A 14,599-nucleotide genomic window follows, 5' to 3' on the forward strand; every position below is an offset into this window, starting at 1 on the left:
GTTTTTAGGAGTTGATCTTTATTTCTGCCAGACAAGTGCTTTAGTCGAGAGAGAGGTAGATTTTGGGTTTTATCATCATGTGAAAAAGGTGAGGTCAGCTCTATTTTGTCTTTGCTTCATCAGGCAATAAAAAAATTTTCTACGTGCTTTCCCTGCATTGGAATTTTAGAGTAAAATAGCTGATACAGTTTGTATTGGCTGAAAGATGTTCTGGGGTACAAGCCTATTTAATTTCACAGTAATATATTATAAATTACTTTTACTGAAAATTTTTACTTTTTGGACTCTATTGCTTAAAGTTGTGCAATTAAGTTAACACTTTTTAGTATAATATCATTACAGTTCCTTTTTGTGTGTGTGTTATGAACGTGCATATATGCTGTTTAGGTTAGAAATATTCAAAGTAACTTGTTTAACAGAATGCCCTGAAAATAATGAGTTCATTAGTAGTGTATATATAAAAAAAAAAGGTGTCAAAAGTTAATTACCACACAAACAAAATCCTGCTAATTGAAACTGGATTCTTTATTTCTTCACCTCCACTGCAGAAAACATTTTACCACTTAGAGAGCCTTTTCTAATTTGTGTTGTTCAGCTGAATACATGCCCTAATTGGGTGAAATGTAAAATGCTTAATAAGCAATTGTGTAGTTTCCTCACAAGACCTAACATACTGTCTTTAAGCCCTAATGTCACACCGTCACAAAGGCTTGAGATGGGAATAATCTAGTGTACCACCTTTTCTTCTTTTTTCTGACAGTCGTTAATGACAAGATTATTCATACAGTTTATTTTCTGATGCTATATGCAGTTGAAGCTGAAACAATTGGAGTCCTGCAAGTCCTTGAAGAGAGTGTATTGTCTGTAACATTTTATTACAGTTCACCAGAGTTCACTTCTGTTTTCCTCATTCCTTCATTTAGAGAGAGCCTGGAGCGTCTTTCAATGTTTAAGAAAATAGAAAGAAGACCTATGGCTTGGCCCTGCCAGCTCACTATTGGTTCTAATTTGTCTATAAGGATTGTGGCCTACAAATCAGTAAGTTCATGTTTTAGTGTATTTTGTCAGCCAGTTAGGTGCAGCTGCATGTTTCTTCCTTAAAGCTAAGAAAATAAAGGATAAAACAACATCCAAAATAATTATGGTAGAGATTTTATGTGCGTAAAAGCCAGTACATCTAAAACTGTGGTTTCCACAGCAACTCTAACTTCACCATATTGTACACATATGTTACAGAACTGAAATTCACGATGTACAGAAATAGAAGTAATTGCTATCTACTTTGTGACACTTAATGATATTGAAGTTGACGAACCTGATTAAGAATGCTGTGACTGTGTGAATCGTCCCATTTGGCATCAGTGATATGTCTGCAGCTCAATGAGACTTAATATATATTTCTTAAGCCCTAGGCACAAGAGAAATTATCCACATGTGTATGTAAAATGGTGGGTGTAAATGTTTTCCCAGCTATTGTTTCAAATTGCATCTATTGTTATTTCAGACTTGGGGAAAAAAGGTGTATTTTTTCAGCTTGTTTGCTTTATACTGTTTGGCAGAGCTTGTGCACAGTCCATTTCCCTTACAGTTTATATGGATCCTTCACACAGTACTAGGAAGAAGGAAGTGTATTTAAACACAGAAAATGTGCAAAATTCAAGTTATTGAATAATCAATAGGTAACTATATAGTGTGGCAGCATTGGTGGATCTGGTGAGATGGAGATGAGTGGTTTATTTGAACCCAAGACTAAGTCTGGACAATATTGCAAGATTTCAGGAAGGTGTATTATGAAGTTGAAGTATATCTGATTTCTGAGATATAGGCATACTAGCCTTGAAAGAGGTGTCTGCTGCCAGCTCTTTTTTTGCACTTATTAATATTTTTTTTTTAAACTAGGATATTGTACCACACCTGTACAAATATACAGTAAGAGTCCCCTCCCAAAAGTGTTTACACACAAAATAAATTACGCCTGGGAGAGTAAGCAGCATGAACTGAGTGACGAGCCTGAGGTCATACAGCAGTTGGATCAGATGTAGGAGTAGACTTATGGTATCTACCAACATAATCTATTCTGTCTTTTCTATTTTCTGCCCAGTTCTCCATTTTTCTTCTAATTCACTAAGTACAAGAAATAGAAAAGAAGGGATTGTTTGGATTGTTTTTTCTCTGTAGTTGGGAACCATTCACTCCTTGCAGTTATTTATTCCTTCTTTCCTCTCCCAGTCCCATAATGCAGCTGGGATCTTTTTATGCCTTTTGGGGAAGTTGCAGTAATTTTTATCCTGTAGTGTAGTAAGTCTGATGCAAAACGTGGACAAACAAGCTGAATGAGCGTTGAGACTTCTTCTTTCTTTAACATATAACTTAATGCTTTGTAAAAAGCGTTTATGTAGGTGGAGGAAGTAAAATCCATAGCAAGCAACTTACATGTTATCCTGTGACTAAAAGACTTCCACAAATGGCAACCCATGACTTGTATGAATAACCAAGACAAGTATGCAGTCAATATGATACAGTTCAGGTGTTAGGTCTCATACAGATGAAACAGTGTGCTGAGAACACTGGGATAGCAGTCAGAGATGCATATTTGGGGCTGTCATTATTAGTTCCTTATTGGCAAAATAATGCAGCACTTTGTCTAAGAATTTTTTGCATGTTATGGTAAGCATTCTGGATCCCACTGAAATGTTAAATGTTCCTTTGCTTTGAATTCTGATATAAAGGTCACAGAAGAGAAGGTGAAAAAGATTTGGACAATTGTGGATGCTAAAACCCACAGAAAAGATGATGTGCAAAAAGAAACTGTTTACTGCTTGAATGATGATGACGAGACAGAGGTTCAGAAAGATGATACTATTCAAGGTATGACTTCTTTATGTGCACCCTGAAGACAAACTGAAGATAATGGCTTGTACTCTTAAATCACCTAAGTGCCTTTTAGTTTTATAATTTGAAGCCTAGCTGTGATCTTAGAATGTAAGCTCTGTAAACTGATGGAACACAGAGACTGTTATGTGAGGCTATTTGTCTTCACATATTTTAAAAATTCTTACTTTTGCCAGTAATAGGAATAATAATAATACCACCAGGTGGATCTTGGAAGGCACTACAACTTCCTAAACTGTATTATGTGGAGGACCATACCTCAGTTCTGTAATGAGTAGTGCTGCTACCTCTTTTCTGTTTTTAGATCATCAGTTGTACTGATAACATGAACACTTTCATAACACTGCTTTTTTCTAGATAAGCAACTGCTATAGATATTCTACAGTTGGGAAGATGAAACCACTAAAGGAAGGTTAAGTGTTTAAGAGTCTATTAGCTTTACTGTTTAAATTCCATAACAGGTTCAGTCTAATGTAGTGCTATGCAGAATACTTCTTTTATAACCGTCAGCTTCTTTCTGAGTGAATTAAATTCCTTAGAAGACTAAAGACCCCAGAAACAGTATGAAATAGTCTACTTTTAAAAAATGGAGTTAAGCAGATTTGTTTAATTTTTTGCTATTGTGTAGATATATTTTGTTACTAATTTTTTTCTTCTCTTTGTTGTTTCAGTCCCACACAAGTAGGGTAATTGTATTAACTATAAAGAGCAGAACTATTCAGATAACAGTATAGAAAGTGCTGTCAGATGAATAAAATTGAAAAATTAAGATATATACTGTTCTTTTTATTTAATCTCTTTCAATTGTAGTAATGATAAGTGTTTTGTAGCAGTAGCAGATAAAAATGTCCCAACAACAGTGTGAGTTTCTTTAAGTAGGAATGGTAGTTAAAAGCTAGTAGTCTGCTTATGTTTTATAACTTCAAAACTTGTAGTAAAATTTAAAAAAAAAATCCACTTTTTATAGTGAATATATTATGAAGCATTTATGACCATTTCCTGCTGATGTCCTGATTGCCTAAGTTGGTGAGTGGTTGTGGGATACTAGTAAAAAGAAGTGATGAAAAGTTCAATGTGAACAAGAGACACCAAAAATTTCTGTATCAATGATGTGATATTTCTTACACTTAAAAAGCTGCTGATGGCTCATGGACTTTTGTGGACCTTTTGAGGAATGTCATAATTAGACAATACTTTGCATTTGAAGCACCCATACTGAAACTTCTTTCATTCTGCCTGCGTGTTTGCTTTTCAGTTTCCAGGAAAATATCTGCATGTAGATTTTTCATCCAGGGATTCACCTCTTTTCCTTCTGCTTGCTTCAGACCTGAGGATGTCATCCTTAGTCTGTGACAGTATAATAAAGTGATGATGTTACAAGGAGGATATTGGAGCTTGAGGTGGGGGAATAAGCAGTAGGAACAGATAATACCTCTGAAAAACTAACAGCTTCCTATTTTGTCGAGATATCCCTGTAATGTAAGGCATGGGAAGTAAACCACAGAAATACATAGAAAGACCACTTCTGCAATCAAGAGTGGTTTGGTTTTCCATTGTGTGTGAGGGTGTATCTCGCTTCCACTGTTAACACATTATGTTCTCAGAATCACTTCTAGTGTCATTTCCTGTCCGTGATTTGTGGTGTGTGTGTTTTTTGTATTACATTTGCAGGGAGTATTGCAGTCTCTTCAATGAAATCTATTTTGATTTGCTTAAATCTATTCTGTGAGCATAATTTTGTTGGACAAAATGATTGGTTCCCTTATTTTCTTTCCTGCTTTCTACGAGGGTAGCTGTATTATTTAAAACAACGTACAAGGAGTGCAACTGATGTTTGTGAAGTACAAAATGTGTCTATGTGTGTGTGTTTTTTTTGTTAATGGGGAAAGTGATTTGATAAGGATGTGTGGAGTGTAGCTGTGGGGCATGCATGCATTGTTAAAATATTCAGAGAGCTGATTTTGGTGTTAGAATTGTAGGCCCATATGCCTACCAGATGCTCTTCTCTTGTTCTTCAGGGTTTCGCTATGGGAGTGATATAGTTCCTTTTTCCAAGGAAGATGAAGAGCAAATGAAATACAAAACAGAAGCAAAATGTTTCTCTGTTTTGGGATTCAGCAGATCCTCTCAGGTACAGTACTAAACTTCTTCCCACTCAACTTCCTGGGTTGTTCAAGACAATTGATTTAAGTTTGAATTCACTAAAGTTGTGGTGTTGTACTGGGTTCTAGTATTGGGAATGGGGCATCTGCAGTCAGAAGTACAGGGATGACTTATTTGCTGATTCTAGTACACGTAAACAGTATGTAGTCTTGTGAAGGAGAGAAGCCCATAAATGTAGCCCTTAAGTGAAGTCAGAGCCACTGAACTTGGATCTCTGCAAAGTGGAGACAGAGGTAGTGTAGTCTCATTTATTCTCATGAACTTAGTGATGCCAGATCTGCAACAGAAGATGATCTCTCTTCTGTTCAGGTCATGCAGAGGCCTTTCTGGGCTTTGTCCAGCCACAAGTATGTTCTTATTAACAGAAGAAATCTCTCCCTCAATATTAAAGAAAGCCTGAGAACTGCCTGCATTCATTCTCATTTCCATAAGGATTAGTTTGCGAACTGTGACTTTCTTGTTTCTACTATAACAAAAACTAAATGTAGCAAAGACTTCACAGAACTTAGATGAAGATAACATCATTCAGAAACTCTCCATATTTCAATGAGATGCTTGGTGTTTGTTTGCACTTACCTGTACTTGTGATATTAACTTTGCCATTTGTCTTACCTGGAAGTTGTAAGAAACTTACACTGAGCAAGTACCTTAATAAAAGCTATTCAGCACAAGGTGATTTCCTGCAGAAAATCCAAGACTTAAGCATTAGGAAGGCCTTAGGCAAAAGCTTAACAAAACCCTCTTGAAACAGGACACATGAGGATAAAGTACAGAGATGTGAGCATCAGTAATAGCTAGAAATGTTAAGCTGCTTCCACTCTTTCTTCAAGGTATTGCACAGGGTGATTGAAACTTTAGTGCTCTTGGAGTTCACTGCACCCAGTCCTCCCTGACCACTCAAAACTGAAGGGAAATCTTAGGGCAGGGCAGCTCTGCACCTTCTGTTCCAAAGCTCCAAGCCCTCCTGCTCTTTGAAATGTCTCACTGTCTGAATAAAATAGAACCCTTGACGATGGCTGAGGAATCATTACCTTTACCAGGAAGGAAAGATGCTAATGAAATAGGAAGTATCTGCAGGAGCTTACTCCCAAATGAATGTAACTAAACATTTTTACTTTGCAGTACAGGTGGCACAGAGACCCCTGCATATTGCTGGATATGCCCATAGACTACTGCAGCGTGATGGTTCATATTATTAAGTGAGGAGCCAGGAAATTCTGTTGATTTATTGAAATGAGAGGATATCCTAAATGGGAACTGTAACCCAGTTGCTCCCTGAAGACATTCAGAACGTAAAGTTGTTAAATAACACAGGAGTGTGTGGACTGAAAGTGGTTGATCGAGGAGAAGGAGACATATCATGGTTGAGCTTACATGCTGTAAATTGGCCAGGATGGAGAGATATTAGGGACTGCTAAATTCTGTACTAGAAACTGGATCTAACAAGTGAAATGTGTCTGAATGCAGTGTTTCAATAAGACAGTTTCTTGCATCTTTTCATGTATTAGCCTACAGCTGTGTCTTATTGTCTTCGTTTACTTCTGTAAGATGTATTTCACCATGTGTACTGTTTTCTTATGCTGGAGGCTGGCCTCCTATTTTGTCTTGAAGTTTGACTTTTATTGAAAATAGAAACTAAGAGGAAAACAGGTGAGAAGAGTCATGCTCCTTTAAGTGAGCTGTTATTTCACATGGATTTTTTTTTTTTCCACCATTGGGCTCAGATAGTGTGGTAATACCTTCAAATACATAGTTAATAATTAATTGTAGAATATAATTAATTGTAGGAATATTTTGGATTCACATAAATATACTTCAAATAATTAACAAATTGGTTTTATATTTTTTCAGTGCACAAAGTACTTATTGCTTTTGATGATTTTTAGGGTGTGCTTCTCTTGTCTGTGGACTTCATAACAAATAGAAATTACATCTTAAATAAAGTAGTTGCATAGACCTTGGTGGAATAAAATTATTCAGGTCTGATTGCAGGATTAAAATGATACTATGTAGATAATGATAGCACAGTTTTCAACTACAACTGGAATTTTCAAGACCCATGCTTTCCTTATGTTTTGGCTACTGAATTTTATTGTTTGGAATCATAATACTGACCCTATACAAATGTATGTTTTGTATTAAATTGTTTCTTTTAGAAACTTTGGAGAGAAGATAATTTATTAATAACTAGAGAAACGGGAACAGTTCCAAATACATAATTAAAGAAGGAATAGAACTACCTTATATTCTTTTTCTGAGTTATTCACATCCCTCAGGAAAGAAGATCAAAGGCTGCTTAAACTTTGATTTTTAATTTATAAGCAATGCCATGTAAATCAAGAAATAATACTTGAAAATATTACAGAAGGACCTTTTCTTTTTCCTTCAAACAAAAAAAAAAGGTGTAATGATACATACATCTAGTTATTTATACTATACTGAACATAAAATTTCCTGAGCTTTTAAAGACAGAACAGCAAAGAAGAATAGTAGGTAGAATAATCTGAGTTGAAGATTCATGCTGTAATACATTGAACAGATCTGCTCTGGTGCAAGTTGTCACTGACTTCAACATTATGGTAATTTGCTAAATAATGAAATTCCAGGTTAGTTTGGAGACGATGTAATTTTAAGAGATTTTTCTTTAACATGGAAAGGTAATCTTAAACAGTATTCATAGTAGCGTGCAGTCTTTGTGACAGGTTTTCCACTACTGCAGTGTTTCTCTGGGTGTGTCTCACAGCCTCAGTAGCTTCAGTTATTCCAGCAATGCCCCCTGATGAAACTCTTTTTTTGGGGGGGTCAGCCATGCTCATGAATGGCATAAACTCTGCTAACAGAAGTGCTTCTTTGCCAGCACAGCTGTATATACTCCAGGATGCTGTTGAAGTAGCTTTATTAATTAAGGGCGAGACTTTTTTCAGCTCCTTTTTGACATATCTTTGCTAGGCAAATTTAATAGCATAGATGTAGTGTCAGCTAGGTTTAAGTCTTTTGTTAACTACTGTGGCTTTCCACACTGACTTTTGAATTACTGCAGTATTATTCAGGCTGGTAACAGCTGCAAGTACATAGTCTTTCATTCCTGCTCATCAGTAGGTAGGTATGAGAATATCCTGCTGAATATGACTGAATATTCATATTGAATGATAAATGGAGATGTGAAACATATACAGGCCTTTAACTTCTATGCACAGTAATTGAATTTTGTGGTTTCTCACTTGAGTAATATGTTAGTTGTTTCATAATTTAATTGGTCCAGTTGCATTAATGACATTTTCTTTAGATCAGGCTAACTGTTGACCATTTGAATCTGTAGATCCAGAGGCATTACTACATGGGCAACCAGGTTTTGAAGGTCTTTGCAGCAAAAGATGATGAGGTAAGGTGAACTGAAGTTTAATGGTGAACGTGTTTTGCTGTGGAACAGAAAAGAATAGTAGTGGCGCTTGAGATTGTCCTGTCTTTCCATGTTAATAAAACAAATATTCTTAATGCAGCTTACAGAAGTTTTCTATTGTCCATTAAGATGAAAGGAAACTGGATTAGACCCCAAATGAATACTATATCTCATGAAGAATGAAAAACTGGTAAATACTATGTTTGTGCAAGGGCATAGGAAGCATGGAATTGGTGCTTAAGTCTATTCTCATGCAGAGCAACAGTGTGCCTTGTGACTGTTATTTAGAACAGTCATCCAAATGATTTTAAATATTAGAGGTTAAAACCTCACTGTAGTGCTCCTATATGTTCCTTTGAGGGTCTGACTTCCCTCCCTTTCTCTCTCTCGTATTCTCTCTCTCGTAATCCTTCTGAGACCTCTTCATACCAAGTGGAAAAGGTGGGATGTGCTGGATCTAAAGTTCGATGGGCTTTGAATGGATCCACTATCATGATGAGATTTGACCTTTCTGCTTCTTAATTTTATGAGCATAAAAAGTGCTTGTGTTGAAGTTATAGCTGAAATGGGAACTAGTCTTGACTCAATCAGTGCCTTTGAATTCACCATGAAAGATGTATTTCAGCAGACTAATGAGAACTTCCATGACTCTAGACCTTTTTTTTTTTCTTTTTTTTTTTCCCAGAATGCAGCTGTTGCTTTTTCTGCCCTTGTTCATGCATTGGATGAGTTGAAAGTGGTAGCTATAGTGCGTTATGCTTATGATAGAAGATGCAACCCGCAAGTTGGAGTAGCTTTTCCATATATTAAGGATGCATATGAGGTAATTTTTCACTCTTACCTTTCCACAGAGAGTCTCCATATTGATGCTTTACAAATACCAATTAATAAATTATCATATTTGAATTGTATGAATTTACAGTGTTGTGTAATACCAGAAGAAACCAATGTGACTTTCCAGAGTGATTTTAGAAAATAGTACCAAGTCTAAGGACAAGGAGGTAATAAATAATTTTAAGAAAATTCCCTAGAAAAAGTATGTGGAAGATAATGCCATATGTTTTTATGAGTATCCTCTGTATTACAAATTTAAGGAATACTGATTTTTATTTCAGTAACATAGTAATAATCTCATTTTTTTTATCCTGGAAATACCAAAAAAAATGAGGTTTAGAAACAGCATAATCACATAGTTATATAATAAGTTACCACTGCTTGCTTTCTGTGTTACTACCTACTTCTCGGTGTACAATCCAAAGTTGCACTAGATTCACTGATTTTCTTAAGCTGTGGGTTTATCTCCAGGTTGCTTGGTAGTGGACAGTTTGAATTTGATAGTTGACATGTCATTTCAAGCATATCCAACTACACTGTTGTCATTAGGTTTCCAAGTCAACTGGAACTGAGAGGAGGAGCTCACAGCATTTAAAGCTGTTCTTTGAATTCATATGGAGAGTTAGGAAGACAGTAGTATGTTTATTTATCTGAAATGGTTATTTTAAAAAGCAGGAGTAACAAAATGAAGTCTGTTTCTTAGGAAAAAAAAAAAAGTTCTGTACACAGCAGAGTCATATTTGAAATATTTTTTTAAAAATTCTGAGACACCCAGAAGCAACACAGTATGTCAGAATTTTTTCAGCATATGTTTCCACTGATCTTACAAGAAACTATTGAAAGAGCTAAATATGTATGGCATGGCTAAGCAGCAATGAAGGTGAGGGCGGGCACAACAGTCTTCAGCCTCTTGAAGGGTATAAACATAAAGGATGGAAAGGAATTACTTAGATTGGTATGAACTGGAGGAGGTATGTGAATAAAGAAAAGATTAAGCTGAGAATGTTGAAAAAACAAAACCAACTTTTGACTTTGAAATGCAATAAGCTCTGATAAAAGCTCCCAAAACATGGGTTATTTAAAGCTCGTCTAGTTGGAACTCTGCACAAGAAAAAGGGATCGGATGACCTGGGAGGTCTTTATTCTACCAGTAGAAAAATGAGGAGTGTAGCCATTGCTATATTATAAAATAATTCTGTGTTTTATTCTTCTTAAAACTGTGTTGCTCTGTAAATACTTTATTTAAGTATTTTGATACACAGATATTAGATCTTTGGATTGTTCTTATGTTTATATTGCCCTGATCACTTTGAGATGTGTTCACTTTTTTTTCTTCAGGCTCAGTTGTTTCCTTCTTATTTTGTCTTGCTCAGTGTCTCATCTATGTGCAACTACCATACATGGAAGACCTAAGACAGTACATATTTTCATCCCTGAAAAAACATAAAAAATGCATTCCTACAGGTAATATAGTCCTTCTCTGGGTGACTGAACAAAGTAACCTACTTGTCTTCTTTTAAGATACTTTAAAAGAGTTAGAGTATTTGGCTTTCCAACGAAAACATAAACTTTGTAATTATTTTGGCTTAAGAAAAGACCCCCAGCCCTTTGGGAAGACATTATCATGATGTCATCTTGAAGTGAAAAGCTTGTATCAAAACTTTGCCAGTTTAGTTGCAGGCTGAGCAGACTGGAGGTTTGCAGGTAGTCTTTTAAAACTGTCCTGTTAAATCACTTCTGGCTCAAGTTATGGGATTATTTGTCTCACAGGATTTCTGTGATAGAGATCTGAGATTTAGTCCTCCGTATCCTTTGATCTTTGAACTCATTTGTGAGACTACATGGCCAAACCTTGTGGGAGCTAGCATGTGTGATTGGCTAGCTAGAGTTAGAAGAGGACATTGGTTCCGTTTGTACAAAGCTAATCCTGTAGCCAGTTGCAGTTAATATAAGGTACCTGTTAATATAATGTACAAAGGCAAAGTCTCTATTTTCTGTGGTGTGGTGTTTTTTAAAGCATGCACTAGTATGCTTTAAAGCATGCTAGTGTTCAGATTCAGATGGAGGGTATCTTTGGAGAGCCATAGAACATGCAGCCATACATAGCTTGACTCACTGTTCTGAGAATTTTGCACAGCAATGAGCATAGATGAATGTAGTTTAAAATCCACTTCCACTTCTTTAATTTGTTATGAGATCCACTGAATGGGCATCTGCACGTCAGGGTACATAAACCATGCTGAGTTGTTTCTGAAACAATTTCTATTTTCTTGCCTGGAACCAGCAGTTTGAGAACAAATATAAAACCTGTCTTACCAAACCAATAGTTGACTATTGTGAACTGTGTTAATTTGCAATCATAACTTTTAAAATTTATAGTACGCTGCTTAGTTTCTCAAGCCAACTGTTCTCCTTATTTTCTAAGTGGCCTATAAACCTTCTGTTGCAAATGGAAACATCTTGAAAAAGAAGAAAAATGGAAGCAGAAAGGCAGCAATAATTGAGGTCTTGCGGAAAAAAAAAAAAAAGGCTTTATGACTTTACATTGTAGTCCTTAAATAAAGCAGGGGGTTTATTACTGTGTCCATTATCCATATTCTTCATATTCTTTATTGGCACATCTATGTCTGCAGTGTATTCTGTGGCATGTAACGACTTGGTCAAAATCTCACATTGTGAAGTGAATCTTCATTTATAAATTGTTTTGAGAAATGCATCCATCTGCAAGTGTATTTAATTTTTCTTTGTATATAATTGCTGCCTTAGCGGATCAGTTATCTGCTGTTGACTCTCTGATTGATTCTATGAATTTGGTTTGTGAAGATGATGATGGAGGAACTTTTAAGGACCTGTTTAATCCCAGCAAAATCCCAAACCCTCATATTCAGAGGTTATATCAGGTGAGATGAACTGTATGGCATTTTTAAAAAAGCTTCTTTTCTTTTAAGACTTTCTACCTTTCTGCCTTTCTCTGATTCACATTGTGAAAATGGAAATATAAATTATTTTGCATTTAAGTATGGGATAGCCGGTGATTTCTGTGTTATCTCTGGCATAGATTTTATTCTTAAAATTTCCAGTTTTAGGGAAGCAAGGGAAATTGTACCTGTGCTGAAGTGTCTGCAACAGCATCAGTGATAGTCACAGGCACCTAGACTAGAAAAGTTAAAACTTGCTTGGGTATCTCAGCACTGTATTGCAGCAATCATGGTGTGGATGTGGACTCAGTCTTCAGCTTCTGGCTGACTGAAAATCATGAATATCTTTAACTTTTCATTCTGTGTCCCATCAAATCTTGAGCAGAGTCATTTTTCTGTTCATTGTTGCAACTAGCAGTCATTCCAAACCAGATCACTCTGAGGTGAACTTGATCGGTGGCAAATGGTTAACATTGTTGACATTTAAAATATTCCATTTGCATGTCTGAGCTGATGCATTTTATGGGTGAGCAGAACAGTTCACACTTCTTGCAGTTATTGTATCAAGCTGCCTACATTTTGATTTACATTTCTTTCATATCATGAAGATTTTCATTGCAACTGTGAGGATGAGAGACTTAATTATACATTGGAAGTCAAGTGTTCAGAAAAATGACACAGCAAATTCAAAAATAAGGAAAATTACATTGCAGTTTATGCAGCTGCAGAATTGCGTTGTGTACAGAACCATGGAGATATACTGAGTGCGTGACTCCACTGTGAAAACTGATCAAAAATGGTATTATAGCAACCATGTTCATCATATCTCAACAATTCCAAATGATTTTTTTTTCGGTTTAGAAGTAGGAAGAAGATGCTTTTTTAAATTAAGAAAACTTGCCTTAGCTTCCAAAAGCCATGCTACCTCAGTATTGTCAAAAGAACCAAAGGATCTGAAGGTCATGTGTATGTTTCAGGAACGCATGTAAGCCCACTGTCTTCAAATCCTGCTCTGATTGACACCTGAAAAATTCAGTGTTCCCTTCAGATTCTGCCAGTCATATTACAAGACAGTGTGTAACTGAATGCAGGATATATTCAGAAGGCCGTTATTGCTGAGAAAGGGCTTCAAATGGATTGACCTCTGCATGACTCGTATTTTAGGAAGGATTGTAAAGCTTGCGTGTTACAAAACAAACATGGCTTTGCTTGTGAACAAAACACATGGGGGTAGAATTTCCTCTGTTATATTTCTAGATACAATTTTGCATTCTTTTGGTTCAGTGGATGTTGCCTATCAATGCGAGATATTTCTTTAGGTGTGCTATTTGTCTTCTGAAACAGTATGGTGGTGTTGTCCCAGCAGTTGGGTCAGGTGCTGCTAGAAGAGAGTAACTGCATAACTCACCAGTTTCCTTAGAGGGTAATAGGATTTCGTAAGCGTGAGTGCTACTGGTGGAAAAAGTATTTACTGACTGTTACAATGTACTAGATGATATACAGTTCCTGTCCGCAGTGCTTGCTGTTTATAAAGCCCTAAATTACCAGTACTTAAAGTGCTTTCTTTTGGCTATGCACAGCCCCATTTCTTTGTCTTGGTTACAACACTGCTATTAATCTGTATAAGCTGCAGAAAGATTGTTCTCTCCTTTGCTGCAAACATGTTCCAGATTTTCCTCTTAGACCAAGTGGCACTGCTGGTACTTCATGAAATATGAAGAAAAATTATACATCCTCTTTTGAGTGTAGTCAGTAAATTGGTTGGGCCGAACAGGACCTATAAATGGTTTGGAAAAATAACTCTGAAGAAAGGATGAACTCCTTCATTTCCTTGCTCTGTTGTCTCATGAAGTTATTTGGAATGATGAGTGGCAAGAGCCCGAATTTAAACAGAAACATCAAGCTAAATTATATCTCTGGAAGTAGTGGTAGGCATCAGGAAATGACAGAGTGGGTGGAAAGGAGCTGCTAATGCTTGCTGGAGTGGAAGATGAGGAATATCCTATATCCAGAGTTTCAACTTTTAATCCTTGCTTCCAGAAAAGCCTAAGTGAACTTCCATAGCTGTTGTGGTGGCAGACTTTGAGCATCATTTGTTAAGCTGTTCCTCTTAAATATAGGGAATTGAAGCACATAAGACAGTTGGAGAATGCAGTGCATTTTATTTGATAGCCAAATAAACCAATTGCTCAACAGTGATTGTTCTGTACTGGACACAGTGACCTGCAGTATCGCATAGTTCATGGGATCCAGCTGCAGAGTCTGTGTCTAAATACGCTGTAATGGCTCTTGTGAGGCCACGTGTAAGTGACCTTAGAGGACTGAGCTCTTTCATAACTGGTCAGAATGTATGATTATGTACTTTCAAAAAGCAGAGCAGCAGGGGACTGGA

The 14,599-nt window shown here is 36.4% G+C and overlaps 1 protein-coding gene across 1 annotated transcript in view; it reads left to right on the top strand.

Moving 5' to 3' along the window:
- Nucleotides 1–14,599, top strand: part of XRCC5 (X-ray repair cross complementing 5) — a 52,931-nt gene that overhangs the window by 13,439 nt on the left and 24,893 nt on the right. The window contains exons 7-13 of the mRNA XM_033003916.2: nt 924–1,038; nt 2,730–2,868; nt 4,911–5,023; nt 8,375–8,437; nt 9,141–9,278; nt 10,663–10,753; nt 12,056–12,189. Of these exons, the coding sequence (XP_032859807.1) occupies nt 924–1,038; nt 2,730–2,868; nt 4,911–5,023; nt 8,375–8,437; nt 9,141–9,278; nt 10,663–10,753; nt 12,056–12,189 (793 nt within the window). The remainder of the gene's footprint in view (nt 1–923; nt 1,039–2,729; nt 2,869–4,910; nt 5,024–8,374; nt 8,438–9,140; nt 9,279–10,662; nt 10,754–12,055; nt 12,190–14,599) is intronic.

Source organism: Tyto alba, unplaced genomic scaffold (assembly GCF_018691265.1).
Source record: "Tyto alba isolate M040663 unplaced genomic scaffold, T.alba_DEE_v4.0 Super-Scaffold_7, whole genome shotgun sequence".
NCBI classification, from domain to species: Eukaryota; Metazoa; Chordata; class Aves; order Strigiformes; family Tytonidae; genus Tyto; species Tyto alba.